The sequence below is a fragment of the Zea mays genome, chromosome 3, assembly GCF_902167145.1.
Source record: "Zea mays cultivar B73 chromosome 3, Zm-B73-REFERENCE-NAM-5.0, whole genome shotgun sequence".
Taxonomy (NCBI): Eukaryota; Viridiplantae; Streptophyta; class Magnoliopsida; order Poales; family Poaceae; genus Zea; species Zea mays.
In genome coordinates, this window is record NC_050098.1 from 225,872,890 (window position 1) to 225,889,190 (window position 16,301).

Genomic DNA, 16,301 nt, shown 5'->3' on the forward strand with positions numbered 1-16,301 from the left:
GATTTTTGCAACAGACAAACATGATTAAGAGTGGAGGGGTCGACGAAGCCAGACGACTGCTGACAATAGATTGTCTCCTCGAGATGGCCATGAAGGAATGCATTCTTGACGTCTTGCTGATGGAAGGGCCAGGCATGAGAGGCAACAATGCTCAGGACGACACAAATGATGGAAGGCTTGACTACCGAGTTGAAGGTCTCATCGTAGTTGACGTCGTGTTGTTGTGAAAAGCCCAGACCACCCAGAATGCCTTGTGGAGGGAAAATGTACCATTCGAGCAAGAACTTGTGCTTGAAGATCAACCACATTGGCGCTAGGATGCCGACGATACGCCATGTGTCATTGTCGATCAACGCTCGATACTCATCAACCATAAGAACCCACCAATGTTGTTAGTTGGGCGCGCTATGGTAGTTTGATGGCGCCCGAGAGGCAAAAGAATTTGTAGCACTAGAGTTGTAGACATGCAGTTTGAGGGAAGCTGTCATGGACCCGGTGATGCGCCACAAAAGTGCCGGAGGCAGAGCGCCCTGCATGGGACATCGTGGTGGAGCAGAGGGTGCAGGGGGTGCCAGGTGAAGTAGTTGGGCGCCTAGTTGGCAACGACCCATGGATGTTGGTCCGCCAAAGCCGGCACATGTATACCAAACCGAACTGGCCAGCTTGAAGGATTGGTGGAATAGGTGTGGGGCGACATTCATAGACCCGCCCAAACCGGCCATTAGCCGGGGTCGGTGCAACAACAGGTGCTGGTGTAGGTGATACTGCAGAAGGCACAACATGGATGGTCGGAGCAGCAACAATAGGGGAGGCTAACGGGTTAAGGCAGGTGACTCGCCCAGAGGACCTACATGGGAGTGGGTCTTCTCAATGTCGGCGGAGTGCGAAACGCTCGTGGAAGGGAGAGACTGTTCAACACCCATGCAGGACAGTGTGATTGTAGTCGAGACGACGAGGGGAGGCACAACATCATTTGTAATAAAAAAATCGAAAGAGCGCAACGATGGGGTAGAGAAGGATGCAAAGGGAAGACCTATTTGTTGAAGATGACATGACAGGAGATGATGACAATGAGTGGCAAGGTTGAGGTAGTGGTATCCTTTATGCGATGAGGGATAGCCGATGAAGATACAAGCCATGTATCAGGGAGCGAGTTTATTAGGGGCAGTGGCATAGAGGTTAGGAAAGCACATGCGAACAAGAACTCAAAGATGGGTGAGGTGAGGTCGTGCCATGGAGAATCTTTAAGGGCATGTAATTGTGGGCCATGTGATTGTGGATGGCGGGTGCCTATTGATGAGGTAGGTGGCAGTTGCTAGGGCCTCGACCCAATAAGGGGACGATATGGACGCATGAAGGAGCAAGGGGCGGATGGAATTTTTAAACGCATGGAGGATGCGTTCAACTTTCCCATTTTGAGTGGAGGTGTATGGGCAGGAATACAAGATAGGCGTAATAGGGTGCCATGAGAAGCAAGGATGGAGTTGGTGGCATTGTTAAAATTCTGTCATTATTCGTCTGAAAACACTTGATGGGTGAGTTGAACTGGGTACACATGAAATGAAAGAAATTAGTGATTAGCTAATGCATTTTAGACTTATGTTGCATGGGAAACATCCAACAAAAATGACTAAAATCATTCAGAATTACAAGATAGTAAAGACAACCCGAAATAATAGGAACCGAAGAAGTACAGACATCACAATGAAGCTCAAAGGGAGCAGAGGTGCATGAGTTCGAACTAGCAAAAGGTAGCCACATATGTTTGCCAAGCTGACAGGAGTGGCAAATAGAGCGATCTATTTTGTTACAAGAGAGGTAGCCGCATATGTTTGCAAGGCTGACAGGAGTGGCAAATAGAGCGATCTATTTTATTACAAGAGATGACTGGTATTCTGTAGGGTAAGGCAGCTAGGTCAGGGTGACCAAGACGATGGTGCCGTAAAACGGATGGGCATGAGCGGTAGGGAAGGTGTAGAGATCGCCGTCACTAGCGCAGCAAAGCATCTCTCATTTGGTCTGAAGATCCTTAACAGAGAGACCAAAGGGGTCAAATTCATTGGAGCAAAGGATGTTGTGAGTAAACCGACGAGCGGACAACAGATTACGAATGAGAGGGGACACCAAGAACATTGCCTAGAGCCCACGATGAGAAGTAGAGGATGAAGTTGGAAGAAGGGAGTGGCCCTGGACAAGAACAGAAAGAGATTGCCATTGTTAACAGTAATGGAAGAGTGGAAGGGAGGGAAGCGGGAGAGGAATATACCATCTGATGGATGGCATGTGGAAGGTGGCGACAATGTTGAGGACCTAGCGACTGGATCCTTGGGGTTGTAGCTGCTGCAGGGCAGCCACCAGACCAGATGGATCCTAGCTGGGGGAGGGTGCTTGCCGCTGCCACCCAGGGGCAGGTTGAGACCAGCCCCAGCTTGCTGCGGCCATGGATGGGTGGTTGGAGACGCCTGGGACCCATCAAAGGTGGTGTTGGCCTAGGGATGAGGCCTGAGTAGACTTGCAGAATGTGGGTGCCAAGCAGGAAGGCTGCCGCTGGTCTGCTATGGACTGGTCGTCGAGGTGGTGGTGATGGACGACAAGATGCAGACCGGCAATCAGGGCTGGAAAGGAGTGCTGACAGGTGTTGGGGGGTGTGTAGGAGGAGGCGCCCAAGGGAGGGAGGGTCGGACCACAGGGGAGGTGGCGGGGTAGGCGGCTGGCCGGCTGCTGCGCTGGGGCAGGAGAAAAACCTAGACTGTTGATACCATGTAGAAAGATAGATGGGAAACGCCGCACCCTTAGGTGGAGGGTTGACCATATATATTGGGCCAATATGGCTTGAAGTGCAAGGCAATTACATCTCTAACAGTGTATATCTAAGTGCATAGCAGGTAAGTATCTAGAAAAACCAAAATTTCTTATAATTTGGAATGGAGTATTGACCAAAGATACACTCTTCTCTACTATATAAAGCATCGATTTCCACGGTTTCCACCGTCGTTATACCCCTCACATTTAAATGGTAAAAAGCTAAAATTATATACAAATGGGGATCAGACCATGGTTGTTGGCTCTACACCCACATTCACACCCACCCAACCAACTTCTAGTACATGACTTTGTGTTTTATACTCTATACTCAAGCATAAATGGAAACCGTAGCAACTTACAAGAACTTTGCTATCAGTCTTTAACACTGACCCTCATTATTTTAATACCAGGGTAGTGCAAGGCAACTGTTTCAGCGCCTTCAAGGACCGTTTGAGGAAGGGACTCTCAAGACACACTTCGAGAAAATAATATTGCTTGGTCAAAAATTGCATCAAACTCGTAGAAAGGTTAGTGTTATGTTTTTGAAAACATCATAAATGATTCGTGGTTGGGATGTAATATGTTTGTAATCTCTTGCTTCCATGTTCCCTTCAAATCTTTTGAGCTTTGACCGTCAAATCGTCAATATATGAAGAATCACATGCATTAATGAAATAAAATTTATGTTACTAGAATAATTGCTAAAGAATGTTTTCATAAAACAATATTATAATTTTACTTCATTAGTGTCAATGTCCTAACAACTTTGTTTTCGATCGGAGTGGTAACATGTGTAATTTACTACTCCCTCTGCCCTTAAATGATAAGCATATTTTGTGTTAGGAAAGTCAATTTTTTTTTTCTCTCGAACGCGCAAGAGACATGCACATGATTTCATTAAGAAGAGAGGGGAAAAGATCCCAGACGGATCAGTACAGAGAGATACAAAAAACCCCATTAAGGCGGCCGAAAACAGAGAAACAAAAAGACATCCATAAGGAAAAAAACCAGGAACTACTCTGATCTAAAGACCTAGGATTGGGGCTGCTAGGAGATCTAAGTTTTTAGCCCCTCCTAACACCCACAGATCCCTCTCCTCCTCGGTCCTCTTGATGGCTACATTAAGACAGGGAGAAAAACCGTCAAAGACACAGGAAAGTCAAATTTCACAAACTGACTAAAGATAAGTTAAATACAAGTTTAGGACATAAACTTGCATCAATAGATTTGTATTCAAACTTTCAAAGTTCTTCGAGATGATATTGATATTAGCAATTGACAAATATTGTAAGGGTAAATCTATTTTGTATGACTGTTCCCTGTTCAGAATGTGTTTCCATTCTGGGATGTAGGCAGTATCTGCTCATTCTTTTGTTCTTTTTTTGCTATTGTTTGATACTTGATAGACCATGTCATTGCAGTTTGTTAGGACAACTTAACTGTTTTAGGCATGTGCAAGGAAAGTAATGGAGATGCTAACTGCATGTTCTGGTGCATTGATGGATTAGTCTTTTATCCTCCCCTCTATGTGATATATGCCTTTATTATTCTGTGGAGCTACTAAATCATTATCCCTACTGACATAGAAAAAAATGTTTGCATTGATATTGGTATGAATATAGGCTCTTATATTATGTTATTGACAATTGCTTATGGTGTTTTTTGTTTTTCTAGAATGTATAATTCAATTTGCAGTCCAATTCAAATTACAGTCAACCATGCATTATATGATTTAACTATACTTATTTTTGGTTAATTTGAAAGTTTTGAATATTTCAATTTGCATTTCAAGTCAGGGCACAACCTATCATGTGATGTATGGTGAAACCAGAACCATGTTTTTTTCTTCTGAATATTCATATTTACTCCCTCTATCCTGTAATAGTGTATTCTTGTGATTCAGACAAATTCAGAGAGTATGATAGATGCATGTACCCCTGACTTGATTTTGTAATTTATGGAATTCCCACATATACATGGCTATCCTCCGCATGATTAAAGGATGTGTGTTTAGTTTACTTTAAAAAATAATAATTTAATGATACAAGAGCACAAAATTTTGATACAAGCTTATCCTTTTTCCCTACAAATCCCTGATATTTTGATGCAATTTTTGAATACACTGGATTACAGGACAGGGAGTATTTAAGTTATTTTGATAAGTTGCCTCTAATGTTTCTTTCAATCTGGAACTCTTTTTTTTGTATCATTGGCATTTGCTCACAGTGATATTCATGTCTCTACATATTTTTCTTATTAGGATGAGATCCATGAGCTGAGGCAAAAAAATCCACTTCATACTTCTCATGGTTTTGCACTTTCTCAAGCATGTCCAGGGAACTTATCTGGTGTCATTTTGACGTATGAACTATCCACTTTGAAGTTTGAACTACCTCTCTTATCTAATTATGTTATGAACTTACAACTTGCTATATTGTCCATATCATATTTATACCACCATGTTTTTTATCTAATTTTAATCTTGTTATAGGCCACTTGACCTTTGCGATGGACCTTCGAACTCGGATGCACTTACAGGATCCAATACAAGTGGGTTAGGTCTTTCAAACAATAACTGCTCTGTTGGTCCTACTCTTCCTACATCAAATATGAACTTAAGATTACCAGGTTCTCCTGGTATGGTTTTGGGAAGCAATTCACCATTGCCTTTGAATGCTCCCTCTAGGTAAATGGTCTGATTATTCTCTAGCTGATATGTAAAACATTCCGTGTTTATATTTGTTTCTGCAAAATCTCAATTGCAGGGATGTTCAGAGGTATGGTGTGCCTAGACCAACCTCGATACAGGGTGACGAGCAATCAAGAATTCATTATAACCAGATGGTAAATGGCAGAAACCTTCAGCAACCTGGAGTTCCTGTTCCTGGTGTGTTGCCATCTGGTGTTGATCGGGGTGCCCGAATGATGCCACCTGCCCATGGTGTTGGAATCATGGCTGGACTAAATCGAGGTACACCTATTACTAGGCCAGGTTTTCCAAGGCTTGGTTCTCTTGGAAACATGTCACCCACCGATGGTCAAGGCTTAAAAAATACTGTAAACGTTCATCCTGGTGCCATACTGGGACCTGGAAGTACTATGTTGAGGCCACGTGACCCAATGCAGATGTTTAGAGTAAGCACTCAATCTGATATGCATTAAGATTTTTTAATCTCGTTACATATTCTGCTGTGTTTATGATTTGGTAAGTATTCAATTTGATTTACACATGCACCCATCCACGCCCGTCCACTTCGCTATGGCAAAGTTACACTTATGCCTTTTGATCGAAAAAAACAGCATGATTGGAACTACCCGCCAGCTTTAACTGATATACGTCTCCATATGGGTTAAACCCCTGCCACCAGCCAGACACCAAGGGTGACCCTCTTCATAAACCTGTCTAAGAACTCTGCATGATAGGATCGGCCATTGAACACAGCATCATTGCGGTGCTTGCACAACAACCATGCAACCAAGGTGATCAGACATCAGAGAATTCAGGCCTAGCTTGAAATCACCAGGGGTCAACTCGTTTATCCTTATCCACCATCCAAAGAAGTCGCTATCCAGAGGAGGCGGCAAGAGGTCTTGGAGATCATAGTGACAGAAAGGTGAGAGAGATCACACTTGTCTAGAGAAAATATATGCACATAAGATATGCTGGGTGGTTTCAGCTTCCTGATCACAGAACAAACATTTAGCCAGGTGAAGCAAACCTCTATGGGCTAGCCTGTCCGTCATCCGACACGTATTTTGTGCCACCAATCAAAGGACAAATCGACACTTTTTAGGTGGGTGCCCATGATTTCCAAATTAGCTGCCATGATTCACAACCGACCAACCCAATAGAGAGAGACATTCGCCTGAGTTTGTGAATCGCTATATAGGTGAACTTGGTTGAACGCTGGCCTTGAGTTTGTGAATCGCTAGTGATGCGTTGAAAATGCGGCAACTGTAGTTCCGAAAACTTGAATAATTGGAGCAAAGGAGGCAATTTGCCTGATTAGTCATTTATTGAATATTCACTGGAAATTAGCTCCCTTGATCCTTTTTGAATAATGAATATTATGACCAACTTCATACCATGGCTATGGTTTCATGAAAAAGGGCAAGTAGGATTAGCGAAGTCTAACAAAGTAGCCAGAGAACAAATTAATAGGGGGCGACACTTAATCATCTTTCTTGAAGGGCTTGAAATATTGCCATATGTTAGTGGGACATTCAAGGAAAATGGTTAAATGCTGGTATGTTGAGCAGAAAATTTTTGTGACCCCTTTATCGTGCTGTTGTAGTACTCTTTTTGAATTGATAATATTCCTCTCCATGTTAAGAATTTTTTGTCATTGTGTGTGCTCATAAAGGTAGCAGCCTATGTTTGGTAGGAAGTAACGTGATAACGGGAACCACAAAAGCCAAAAGTTTCTACAGGACGATGACCACCCTTGTGGTGTTGTATCCCATGTGACCTAAAGATGACACATTCAACAATTAAGTTTAGTTGAGATATGTATGTTGTGTAGCGAAGAGGGTAAGGTGTGGCAATGAGTATAGAAAAGCTTATTCAACATTGGATCTGTGGTTATAGAATAAGCTATCGAATCTAAAATGATGATCTATGTGGACAGGTTGTGGTAGGGGTTGGCGTTTGGGTGGATCGAAGAAAAAGATTCTCCAATGTTATTTTGTGGTGGGTTCAGAATTTTGTACATATCCGGCGAAGCCTCCAGACATGGGTGGAAGCATTTAAGAGATATTTAGAGTAGATGGATTATACTCCAAGGAACTGTATTTATATAATAGCGTGATGAGCGAAAGGGCTTCTAGCGTAATGGTTAAGGCTTTCGAGTAGCACCTCCAGGTCCTGGGTTCGATCCCCCTCGGGGGCGAATTTCTGGCTTGGTTAAAAAAATCCCCTCGCTGTGCTCCGCTCACTCCCGGGTTACGTCCTGTGCGCCACCCTCCGGCTGGGCCGTTGCAGAGTGGGCGGTGACGGCCCGCTAGTGATGGGGGGCCAGTGTTCGGGGATTTTCTCGGCCGGGACCATGTTTCGGTCTCTTCTTAATATAATACCGGGAGGACAGTCTTTCCCTCCCCGGCCGAGTTTTTTTAATAGCGTGATGAAATTAGCAGTCCCTATGTTAGAACCATGACCTAGGATATTAATGTTTGTTACTACTATTACTAACTTGCTTGAGGCAAAAAGGTTTACTGGTTACTATTGTGTCAAATAAAAAGCTTAGTTCGTTAATTTTGTTTGAGCAAGGAAAGTTATGGATAAATTTAGAATTTCCATTTGTGCTTTTCTGCAGTTACTAATACTATTATCTGTTTCTTGTAGCCTGGCCAGAATTCAGAGGAGCATAGACAGATGATGATGCCAGAGTTTCAGTTACAAGTCTCGCAAGGAAATAATCATGCTGTGCATTTCAGCGGTCCACCATATTCCAACACTGGGGCATCTTCACCTGTTCAATCTTTACCTGCCCAGCAGTCCCAACCACATCAGATGCCACAACAATCACACATGTATGGAAACACACACCTTCTTCATACCCAAGGAACAAACCAGTCAAATCCACAGCAACAGCAGGCTTATGCTATGCGCTTGGCCAAAGAGAGGCATATGCAACAGATGATGCCCCAACAACAGCGTCCATTATCTGTTGCCAGTGCAGTGTCAGCTGTACAGAATGGCTCACCGATGCAACAGCAGAGCCAAGGATCTGCAACTTGCGTAATCCCAGCTACACAGACACAACATAAGCAGCAATATCCTGCACAAAATGCACAAGATAACTCAATGCTTCCCCATCAGCCTTCAGCCACCACTACACATAAACAGAAGAAGCAACAGGGCCAGCAGCAGCCTAGACAAAATCAACAGCAACGAAATCAAGGCAGTCAACAAGCTAAGCTTATGAAGAGTTTAGGCCGAGGGAACATGATGCAGCAGAGTCCTGTGGATGTTATTCAAGCAAGTGGCATATCAACAAGCTGTAAAGATCAAGTTCCTGATAAGAATATGATGCAACAGGGTCCAGGGCATTTTGTTGTAAGTAAAGGATCAATCCCATTGATACCTCAACCTGGGAATCAACCAAATGTATACACTTCTCAGATGCCTCCGTCTCCAATGCAGACACCGGATATTAGTAATCAGGGTGCAGTCAAGGGTTCTTCCAACCATGCCTTGTTAACTTCCCAGCAAGGTTCACTCCATACGCCTTCACAGTTGGCACAGCAGCAGCAGCAGCAACTACGGTTCATGAATCCGTCACAGAATAATATGCAAAGGTTGATAATGCAACAGAATCGGCATGTGAACACAGATGGCAGGATTGAGTTACCTGCTGACCAAGTACAGCATAACCAGGTAATGTCATCTGCCTCACTTGCAAGAAGTACAGATTCAGGCAGCCCAGGAATCTCATCTATAAGCCAGCGGAAACAAGAGTCATCTCATGACCCAAGTGCAATTACCTCAACCTCGCAGCTAGCTAGCTCACCTCAAGACACCTTTGTTGGAAGTGATAGGGTGTTGCCATCATCCAGCCAAAGCATGCCGCAAAGGCAAATGTCCGGTGGTGTGCCTGTACATGGATATGGCATTGGTGGCCAGGTGCAGCTACAACAGTCTCGGCAGCAACTCCAGTCTCAGCAGCAGCAGCAGCAGCAGCAGAGGCCTGTTGTCCAAGGTGGTGTATATGCTCACCCCTCAAATTCAGGACAAGGATGATGCTGAACCATACTGGGCCTGCATTTCTGAAGAGCCTCCCTTCCCCTTGTAAAGTTACCTGTACAGGTATCTACTATCCAGACATGCTCACAGGTCTGGGGTGCAGTGGTGAGAGTTGTCTCACTAGAGTCACCAGGGCCTTATTTGCTGCTGGAGCATCTATGGAATGGCAGGGCCTCTGTTTTCAGTTTTCTGATAACCTTCCTATGCTTTTGTAGGCGTCCGTGCTGTGGAAGATGTGTGCGGATGATAGTGCTCTTTATTCCCAACTTTGAGCTAACTGTAGCCTCCTCGGTGTCAGGTAGATAATTATTTCTCCTCACCATTTTGGTGCCACACTGCTACCTTCCATGTAGTTTGACCCTAGGTTGCTGGAGGTGGTTCTTGTGAGGGCAAACTCCTTGAGTCGTCAAATTGTAACCACGACACTGGGCCCAGTTGTATATTTTTGCCGTTGAGGTCCATGTTAGAGGCAATCTCTTTTGTATAAGCCTGTATATTCAGCTCACAAGCCAGTCAATGAATGCAAAGCCTTTCTTTGCGTCAAACCAGGAATGTAAAAAGCTTGAGCGTTTTGCGTCGATCACTTATCTTAACTTGTCGTATTCAACTCCGTCACCACGGCTGGCTAGTCTTCCTCCTTGTCGTGCAGGTGTTTCACATCGTTAGCAAGAACGTCAGCATCGTCTTTTCTACCCAATCATCATAAAAAAAAGAAACGTACAATCATCTCTCTTTAATCATGTCTTTCATATAGTTTAAATATTTTTTAGCTAGTGTAAATTTTAATCTACATGATATGCATGTTTAATCTATTTGTTTTATGTACATATATGTTATGATAATCTTACTTTATTTTTGAATTAAAATAAAACTAAATGTTTTATTTTTTCCAACAAGAACCGTACTGATGAACAACAATTCTTAGTGGGAGATAAAGTTCTGATATGACTCATCCATATACATCGTCTTCGGTCGCCAATCGCCTCTTTCCTAAACTTTCATAAAAGTTCTTTGGCCCACACAAGAGTATGGAGAAACTCGGAGCAGTTTCTTACAGCCTACAACGTAGATGATGTTTAGTTCACAAGATATAACATAAACGGTAAAGATAACGATTCACGCTCGAATAGCAGCGATAATAAGTTTGAATAGATTGGTATCAGTTTCTAGTGTGGTATTTGATTACGACTGGACTTAAATAAACATAGTTTAACATTACTAGTTACTTAGGGCCTGTTTGGTTCGTGGCTAACTGTGCCACACTTTGCCTAAGGTTAGTCGTTCGAATTGAAGAACTAACCTTAGGCAGAAAAGTGAGGCAAAGTGTGGCAAGTTAGGTAGCGAACCAAACATGCCCTTATTACGTTACAAATGCGTGAACCAAACATCATCTTACTATTGACAGTCGCAGTCATCATGTGTTGACAGTTGCAGGCCTCAACAGCTGAACCAGCGACGGTTCTAGATCATCGGCTAAACAATGCTATCCCTCAGGCCCTTGTGACATGGACACGATTGCCACTTTCTACAACCTTGTTGTTGTGAAAAGATGTCTCCCCAAAGAGACACCTCTTCAAGTGATCTCATCTACCACAAGACATCTTTTCAAGCAAGGGGATTAGACATAGATTAGTTAGTTAATTATGTAACAAAAGGGCATGTCCTTTGGCATGGATGCAGTGAACAATTGCCTGCTAGGATTAGGTACCTATTCACCGCACGTATAAATATGTACATAGATCAATACAAACATACACTTCTTCCATTCTCTACTTTCACTTTACATTTCAGTTCTCAACACGTTATCATGCACGCTCTCCTCTGAGCATAAGAGAAAGAAGAATAGAGGCACTCAAGCACTCAAGTTGTTCTTCACCATGAGAACATTAAAGGAGATAAATAGTCTTATATGAGTATGATTGTCTTCTACTCTATTTTCTGTTCTTGGTCCTTTTTCTATCTGCATCTATATGCATTTAGGACATTTTCAATGTTCTTTCCAAATCACAACGTGAACAAGATCAGGTATGGTCTTGACAAGAAGAATAATGACACTGTTATCCACTGTGAGTACCTATGTCCTATGACAAGAATTCACTTGCCCTCTCGTACTTTCCAAGTTTCTGTTCAACGCTCTCCATCTTGTTGGTAGAGTTTGTCATCGCTCAATCCATTGTTTTGGCCGACTTTATTAACAATTGTGCCACTGATGTTTTATCGGTGTAAAATATCCATTATTAGTGTTGTTCAAAGAGTATGTATGCAACAAACCCAATAAACATACACTTATTTTGTTCAACGATCCATTTATTGCACTTCATACAATTTTTGTTTATGCCATATTGTCAGTGTTTGGACCATGGGTCTTAACCAACTAGTAAATGTGTCGCGTGACCGACTCTAGATGGTGTGCGAGAAGACACAAGTAGTTATCCTGGTTCGGGCAACACAAGGTCCTACTTCCAACAGAGGGGGATGAAGCTTATATTACTCACACCGTGGTGCCTGTAGTAGGGGTTTATAAGCACAACGGGAGAGGGGAAGTCCCCAAGCCCCTAAAGATGATTGAGGCAAATGCCAATATCTAAGACAATGTGGAGGAGTGAGTGTTCATTGGCGTGTGTGTCGATGTCCCTCCCTAGAGGGATCACTGCCTATTTATACACGAAGGGGAGTGTCCGTAGTGATGTCGAGTGCTGTATTCGAAGGAGGGACGCCCTGACGTATACAAGCCGACGTGACGACGAACTGTGTTGTTGATTCGCGCCTGTTGATTTCTCGTAGAGAGCCGAGGCAAAGACCGAGGGGTTGCCCGTACGCCCAAGCCCCCGAGGGAGAGGCCGCCCATGCCGTTGTTGTAACAGCGCCAGGATATCAGCCAAAGGCTGCTTACGGGGTGCATCATTGTCCTGGCGCGTGATGACCTCGAGATTCTCTGAATGCGTTTGTTAGGGGGTTAATTCGGGTGTCCCTAATTATTGCTCCCGACACATATGCTTCTTCCATTCTTGTATAAATATGTACATAGATCAATACAAAGATACACTTCTTCCATTCTCTACTTTCACTTTACATTTCAGTTCTCAACGCTTGTGTCATGTCTCACTTTCCAACTACACAGAATTTGGCGGGGGAGATGTCACACAAAGTGAACAAATAGACTTCTCTCATTACTTTTTATATAATATTCACTCCATCCTATTTTATTGTTCGTTTTAGCTCCATATTTTTATGTCCATATTCATATAGATGATAATAGATCTAGACACATATATAAAACACCCCTAAAATGAATACTATTTTGGGCAGAGGGAATATACTACACGTTGATTAAGGGATTTTTTATCTACAGAAGTACAGAACCGACTCGGTTTTGGTACATCAAAACGCTAACGTGATTTCTTCCCGTAAATTCGTATGGATGTTCTCATCGATAAATAAAACACACCAAGGTATCTAGGTTTCGCCTCTTCGTCTGTTGCACCGTTGCATATGCTACTTCGTCTTGATCATCAGCGTGCACCGACAAATAAGAGTTCAGGTCTTTAAAACTGGCATGCTCAGCAATCCTATACCAACAGAGTACGAATAATATTTTTAGGAAACACTCTATGTGACTGCTCGATCACTTGTCATATTCAACTTTGATAACATGACTCATCTTTCTCCTCGTCGTGTGGACGTTTTACTTCGTCAGCAAGAACAAGATGGTGCTAAATGTCGCTGTCGTCTTCTTCTACACGATCGTCATCAAGAAATAAACGTACAAATTTCTCCCTTTATTATGTATTTCATACTATTTGATTTAAGCTATTTACACATGTTTATGCTAGTGCAAGTTTTAATCTTAATTTTACCATAGTAAGAAATAAATACGACTTTAGTTGCATGTATTACCTGGTGCCATCCCCAACCTATCCTTTCGTAGACCAATAGTGAGGGTAAAACTAGTTGAGGGACAGAATTTGTCGCTTTTGTTGGTCATAATTAATTTGGGCTCTACAAGAGATAAATTTCGTTTGGGGATATGTAGTAAACGATGACGTCTTAGAGGGGAGAGTGAATTAGAACTTCTAAAACTTATTTCTAAGCTAGCCCACAAAAAAATCCCTAGAAAAAACCTACGTAAATAAATAATCTAGAATGTGTACACTAGGTTTAGTCTATGTGTTGCTATATCTACCGCAAAAGCAGTTATGCAACCTAAGTTCTAATCCTACATATTCTACACTAAGAATATTAAAGATTGCAACTTAAGTAGAGAGAGTAAACGCAAAAGATTAAATAGCTATAGGGAAAGCAAACTCTCGTATATGATGTTAGTAGTTTTATCGAGGTATCCGGAACCATGCAAGGTCCGACTAATCCTCGTTGGTGCCCCAACGCAAAGGGTAGCCCACGCGAGGACCAAGCACCATGGTTGAGTAACTCTGTAGAGAGCCATGTGCCTTCTCCACGCGCAAGTGGAGCTCCGCTTCCGGCTCTCCATCTTGTTGGTAGAGTTTGTCATCGCTCAATCCATTGTTTTGGCCGACTTTATTAACAATTGTCCCATTGATGTTTTATTAGTGTAAAATATCCATTATTAGTGTTGTTCAAAGAGTATGTATGCAACAAACCCAATGAACATCAACTTATTTTATTCATGAAAGGGAAATGGACCTAATCATTTCCTATAAACAATTTTGGTGGTTGACGTCCATCACAAACCACGGGGACTAACTAGTTTGTCAAGATGTCATTTATCTTAGGTGCATAAGGTTCAACACAAACCAAGAAAGAAATTCAGTTGGGGACTCAAAATTATTTGGAGCAAGACTTGAGAGAGTGCTGGAAAATGGCGCACCGGGCAGTGTCCGGTGCACCAGGCCCGCGACCAAGCAAACCAGCTACTCTCGGGAATTCTCTAAGCGCTCCGCTATAATTCACCGGACTGTCCGGTGTGCATCGGAGATGTCCGGTGAGCCAGCAGAGCAACGGTCACTGCGCGTCAATGGTCGACTGCAAAAGTGAACAGTGATGAACAGTGCGTGACAGAAGTTAGAGCAGCGAAGTCAGATGTCACCGGACATGTCAGGTGTGGCATCGGACTGTCCACAGGGTTCCAACGGTCAACTCGCTCCAAACCTCAATGGGCGTGCTGACGTGGCACGCACCGGACAGTGAACATTGGCTGTCTGGTTCGCCACCGGACTGTTCGGTGTGCCCATCGCCAGCAAAACTAGTCAACGACTAGGATGTGGTTGGAGGCTATAAATACTCCCAACCACCTCCTTCAATAGCATCCAAGTGTTCTGAAGTTCATATTCAATACAAGAGCAATAGCATTCACTCTAAGACACATTTCAAAAGATCTGGAAGGATCACGATGCCCAAGAGGGGGGGGGTGAATTGGGCTTTTCTAAAAATCAACAATAATTAAAACCTAAACAAGAGCCCAACTTCACCCCAACAACTAGCAATACACGAATAATACTAGCAATACAACAATGCTAAGACATTACTTCAAATACTTGCTAAACAAATACACAATGTAAAATATTTGAATTAAGTACGGAATGTGAAGCAAGGTTTAGAAGACTCCTCCAGTTTTTCCCGAGTTGTCGAAGAGTCGGCACTCTCCCCTAGTCCTCGTTGGAGCACCCGCGCAAGGGTATCGCTCCGCCATGGTCCTCGCAAGAACCAAGTGCTCACTACGAGATGATCCTTTGCCACTCCGGCGCGGTGGATCCCTCACGACCGCTTACAAACTTGAGTCGGGTCACCAACAAGATCTCCAAGGTGATCACCGAGCTCCCAACACCACCAAGCCGTCTAGGTGATGCCGATCACCAAGAGTAACAAGCCGTAGACTTTCACTTGACCAAGAGAAGCCTAATGCATGCGGTGTGTGCTCTAGATGGCTCTCGCTAGCGCTAATGAGGTGCAAATGCGGGATTAAGATTCTCAAATCACCTCACTAGGCTTTGTGGTGTTTGCAATGCTCTACCAAAGTGTGGGAGTAAATGTGGCCAGCAAGACCATCAATATGGTGGGTGGAGGGGGTATAAATAGCCCTCACCCACCAACTAGTCGTTACAGGAATTCTGCTGCGCATGGGCGCACCAGACAGTCCGGTGGGCCACCGGTGCGCCAACGGTCGACTCCAACGGCTAGTTTTGACAGCTAGCCGTTGGGCAGATGGCACACCGGACAGTGAACAATCACTGTCCGGTGTGACACTATAATTCATCTTCCGAACTGTGCTCTCTCGGGTTTCTGCGCAGGGGAAGGGCCTTCCCCGGGCCAACCTGGCCCCACATGACAGAGGGCGCACCGGACAGTCCGGTGCACCAAAGCCAGAAACCCTAGTTTCAGTTTTCTTCTGTTTTTCAAATCGATTTTCGTACTAACTCATGAGTATGTTCTAGAGTGACATCTAGCACTATATGTGAGTGTGAATATGCACCAACACTACACTAGAATTTTCTTGGTCAAACTACTCATCGACAACCCCTCTTTATAGTACGGCTAAAACAAAATAAAAGACCTAACTATATAACGAGTGTCTACAACTCCTTGACACTAGGAATACGAAGACCTTCAGTTTTTGTTTCGTCGTTTTAGCCGTCGCTTCAAGTTCTTATCTCCGGGATTGTTTTCACCGTTGTAGTACATCTACCTGTAACGCGACCTAACTTACCATTTGTCTCTGCAAAACACACGTTAGTCACATATAATATTACGTTGTCATTAATCACTAAAACCAACCAGG

The 16,301-nt window shown here is 43.4% G+C and overlaps 1 protein-coding gene across 8 annotated transcripts in view; it reads left to right on the plus strand.

The window, feature by feature from the left end:
• LOC103651525 (Chromatin modification-related protein EAF1 B) overlaps window positions 1-10,130 on the plus strand; it is a 33,990-nt gene extending 23,860 nt beyond the window's left edge. For 3 of the 8 annotated variants that reach the window (XM_008677164.3, XM_008677165.4, XM_008677166.4), the window contains 6 exons: window positions 3,216-3,332; window positions 5,066-5,166; window positions 5,297-5,491; window positions 5,571-5,940; window positions 8,147-9,610; window positions 9,763-10,092. In XM_008677164.3, the coding sequence (XP_008675386.1) occupies window positions 3,216-3,332; window positions 5,066-5,166; window positions 5,297-5,491; window positions 5,571-5,940; window positions 8,147-9,544 (2,181 nt within the window). In that variant the 3' untranslated portion in view covers window positions 9,545-9,610; window positions 9,763-10,092. Of the gene's footprint in view, window positions 1-3,215; window positions 3,333-5,065; window positions 5,167-5,296; window positions 5,492-5,570; window positions 5,941-8,146; window positions 9,653-9,762 lie in introns of all 8 variants that reach the window. The other 5 variants (XM_008677168.3, XM_020550556.1, XM_020550557.2 and 2 more) reach the window with 3 other exon arrangements.
• Window positions 10,131-16,301: the final 6,171 nt, after the last annotated feature.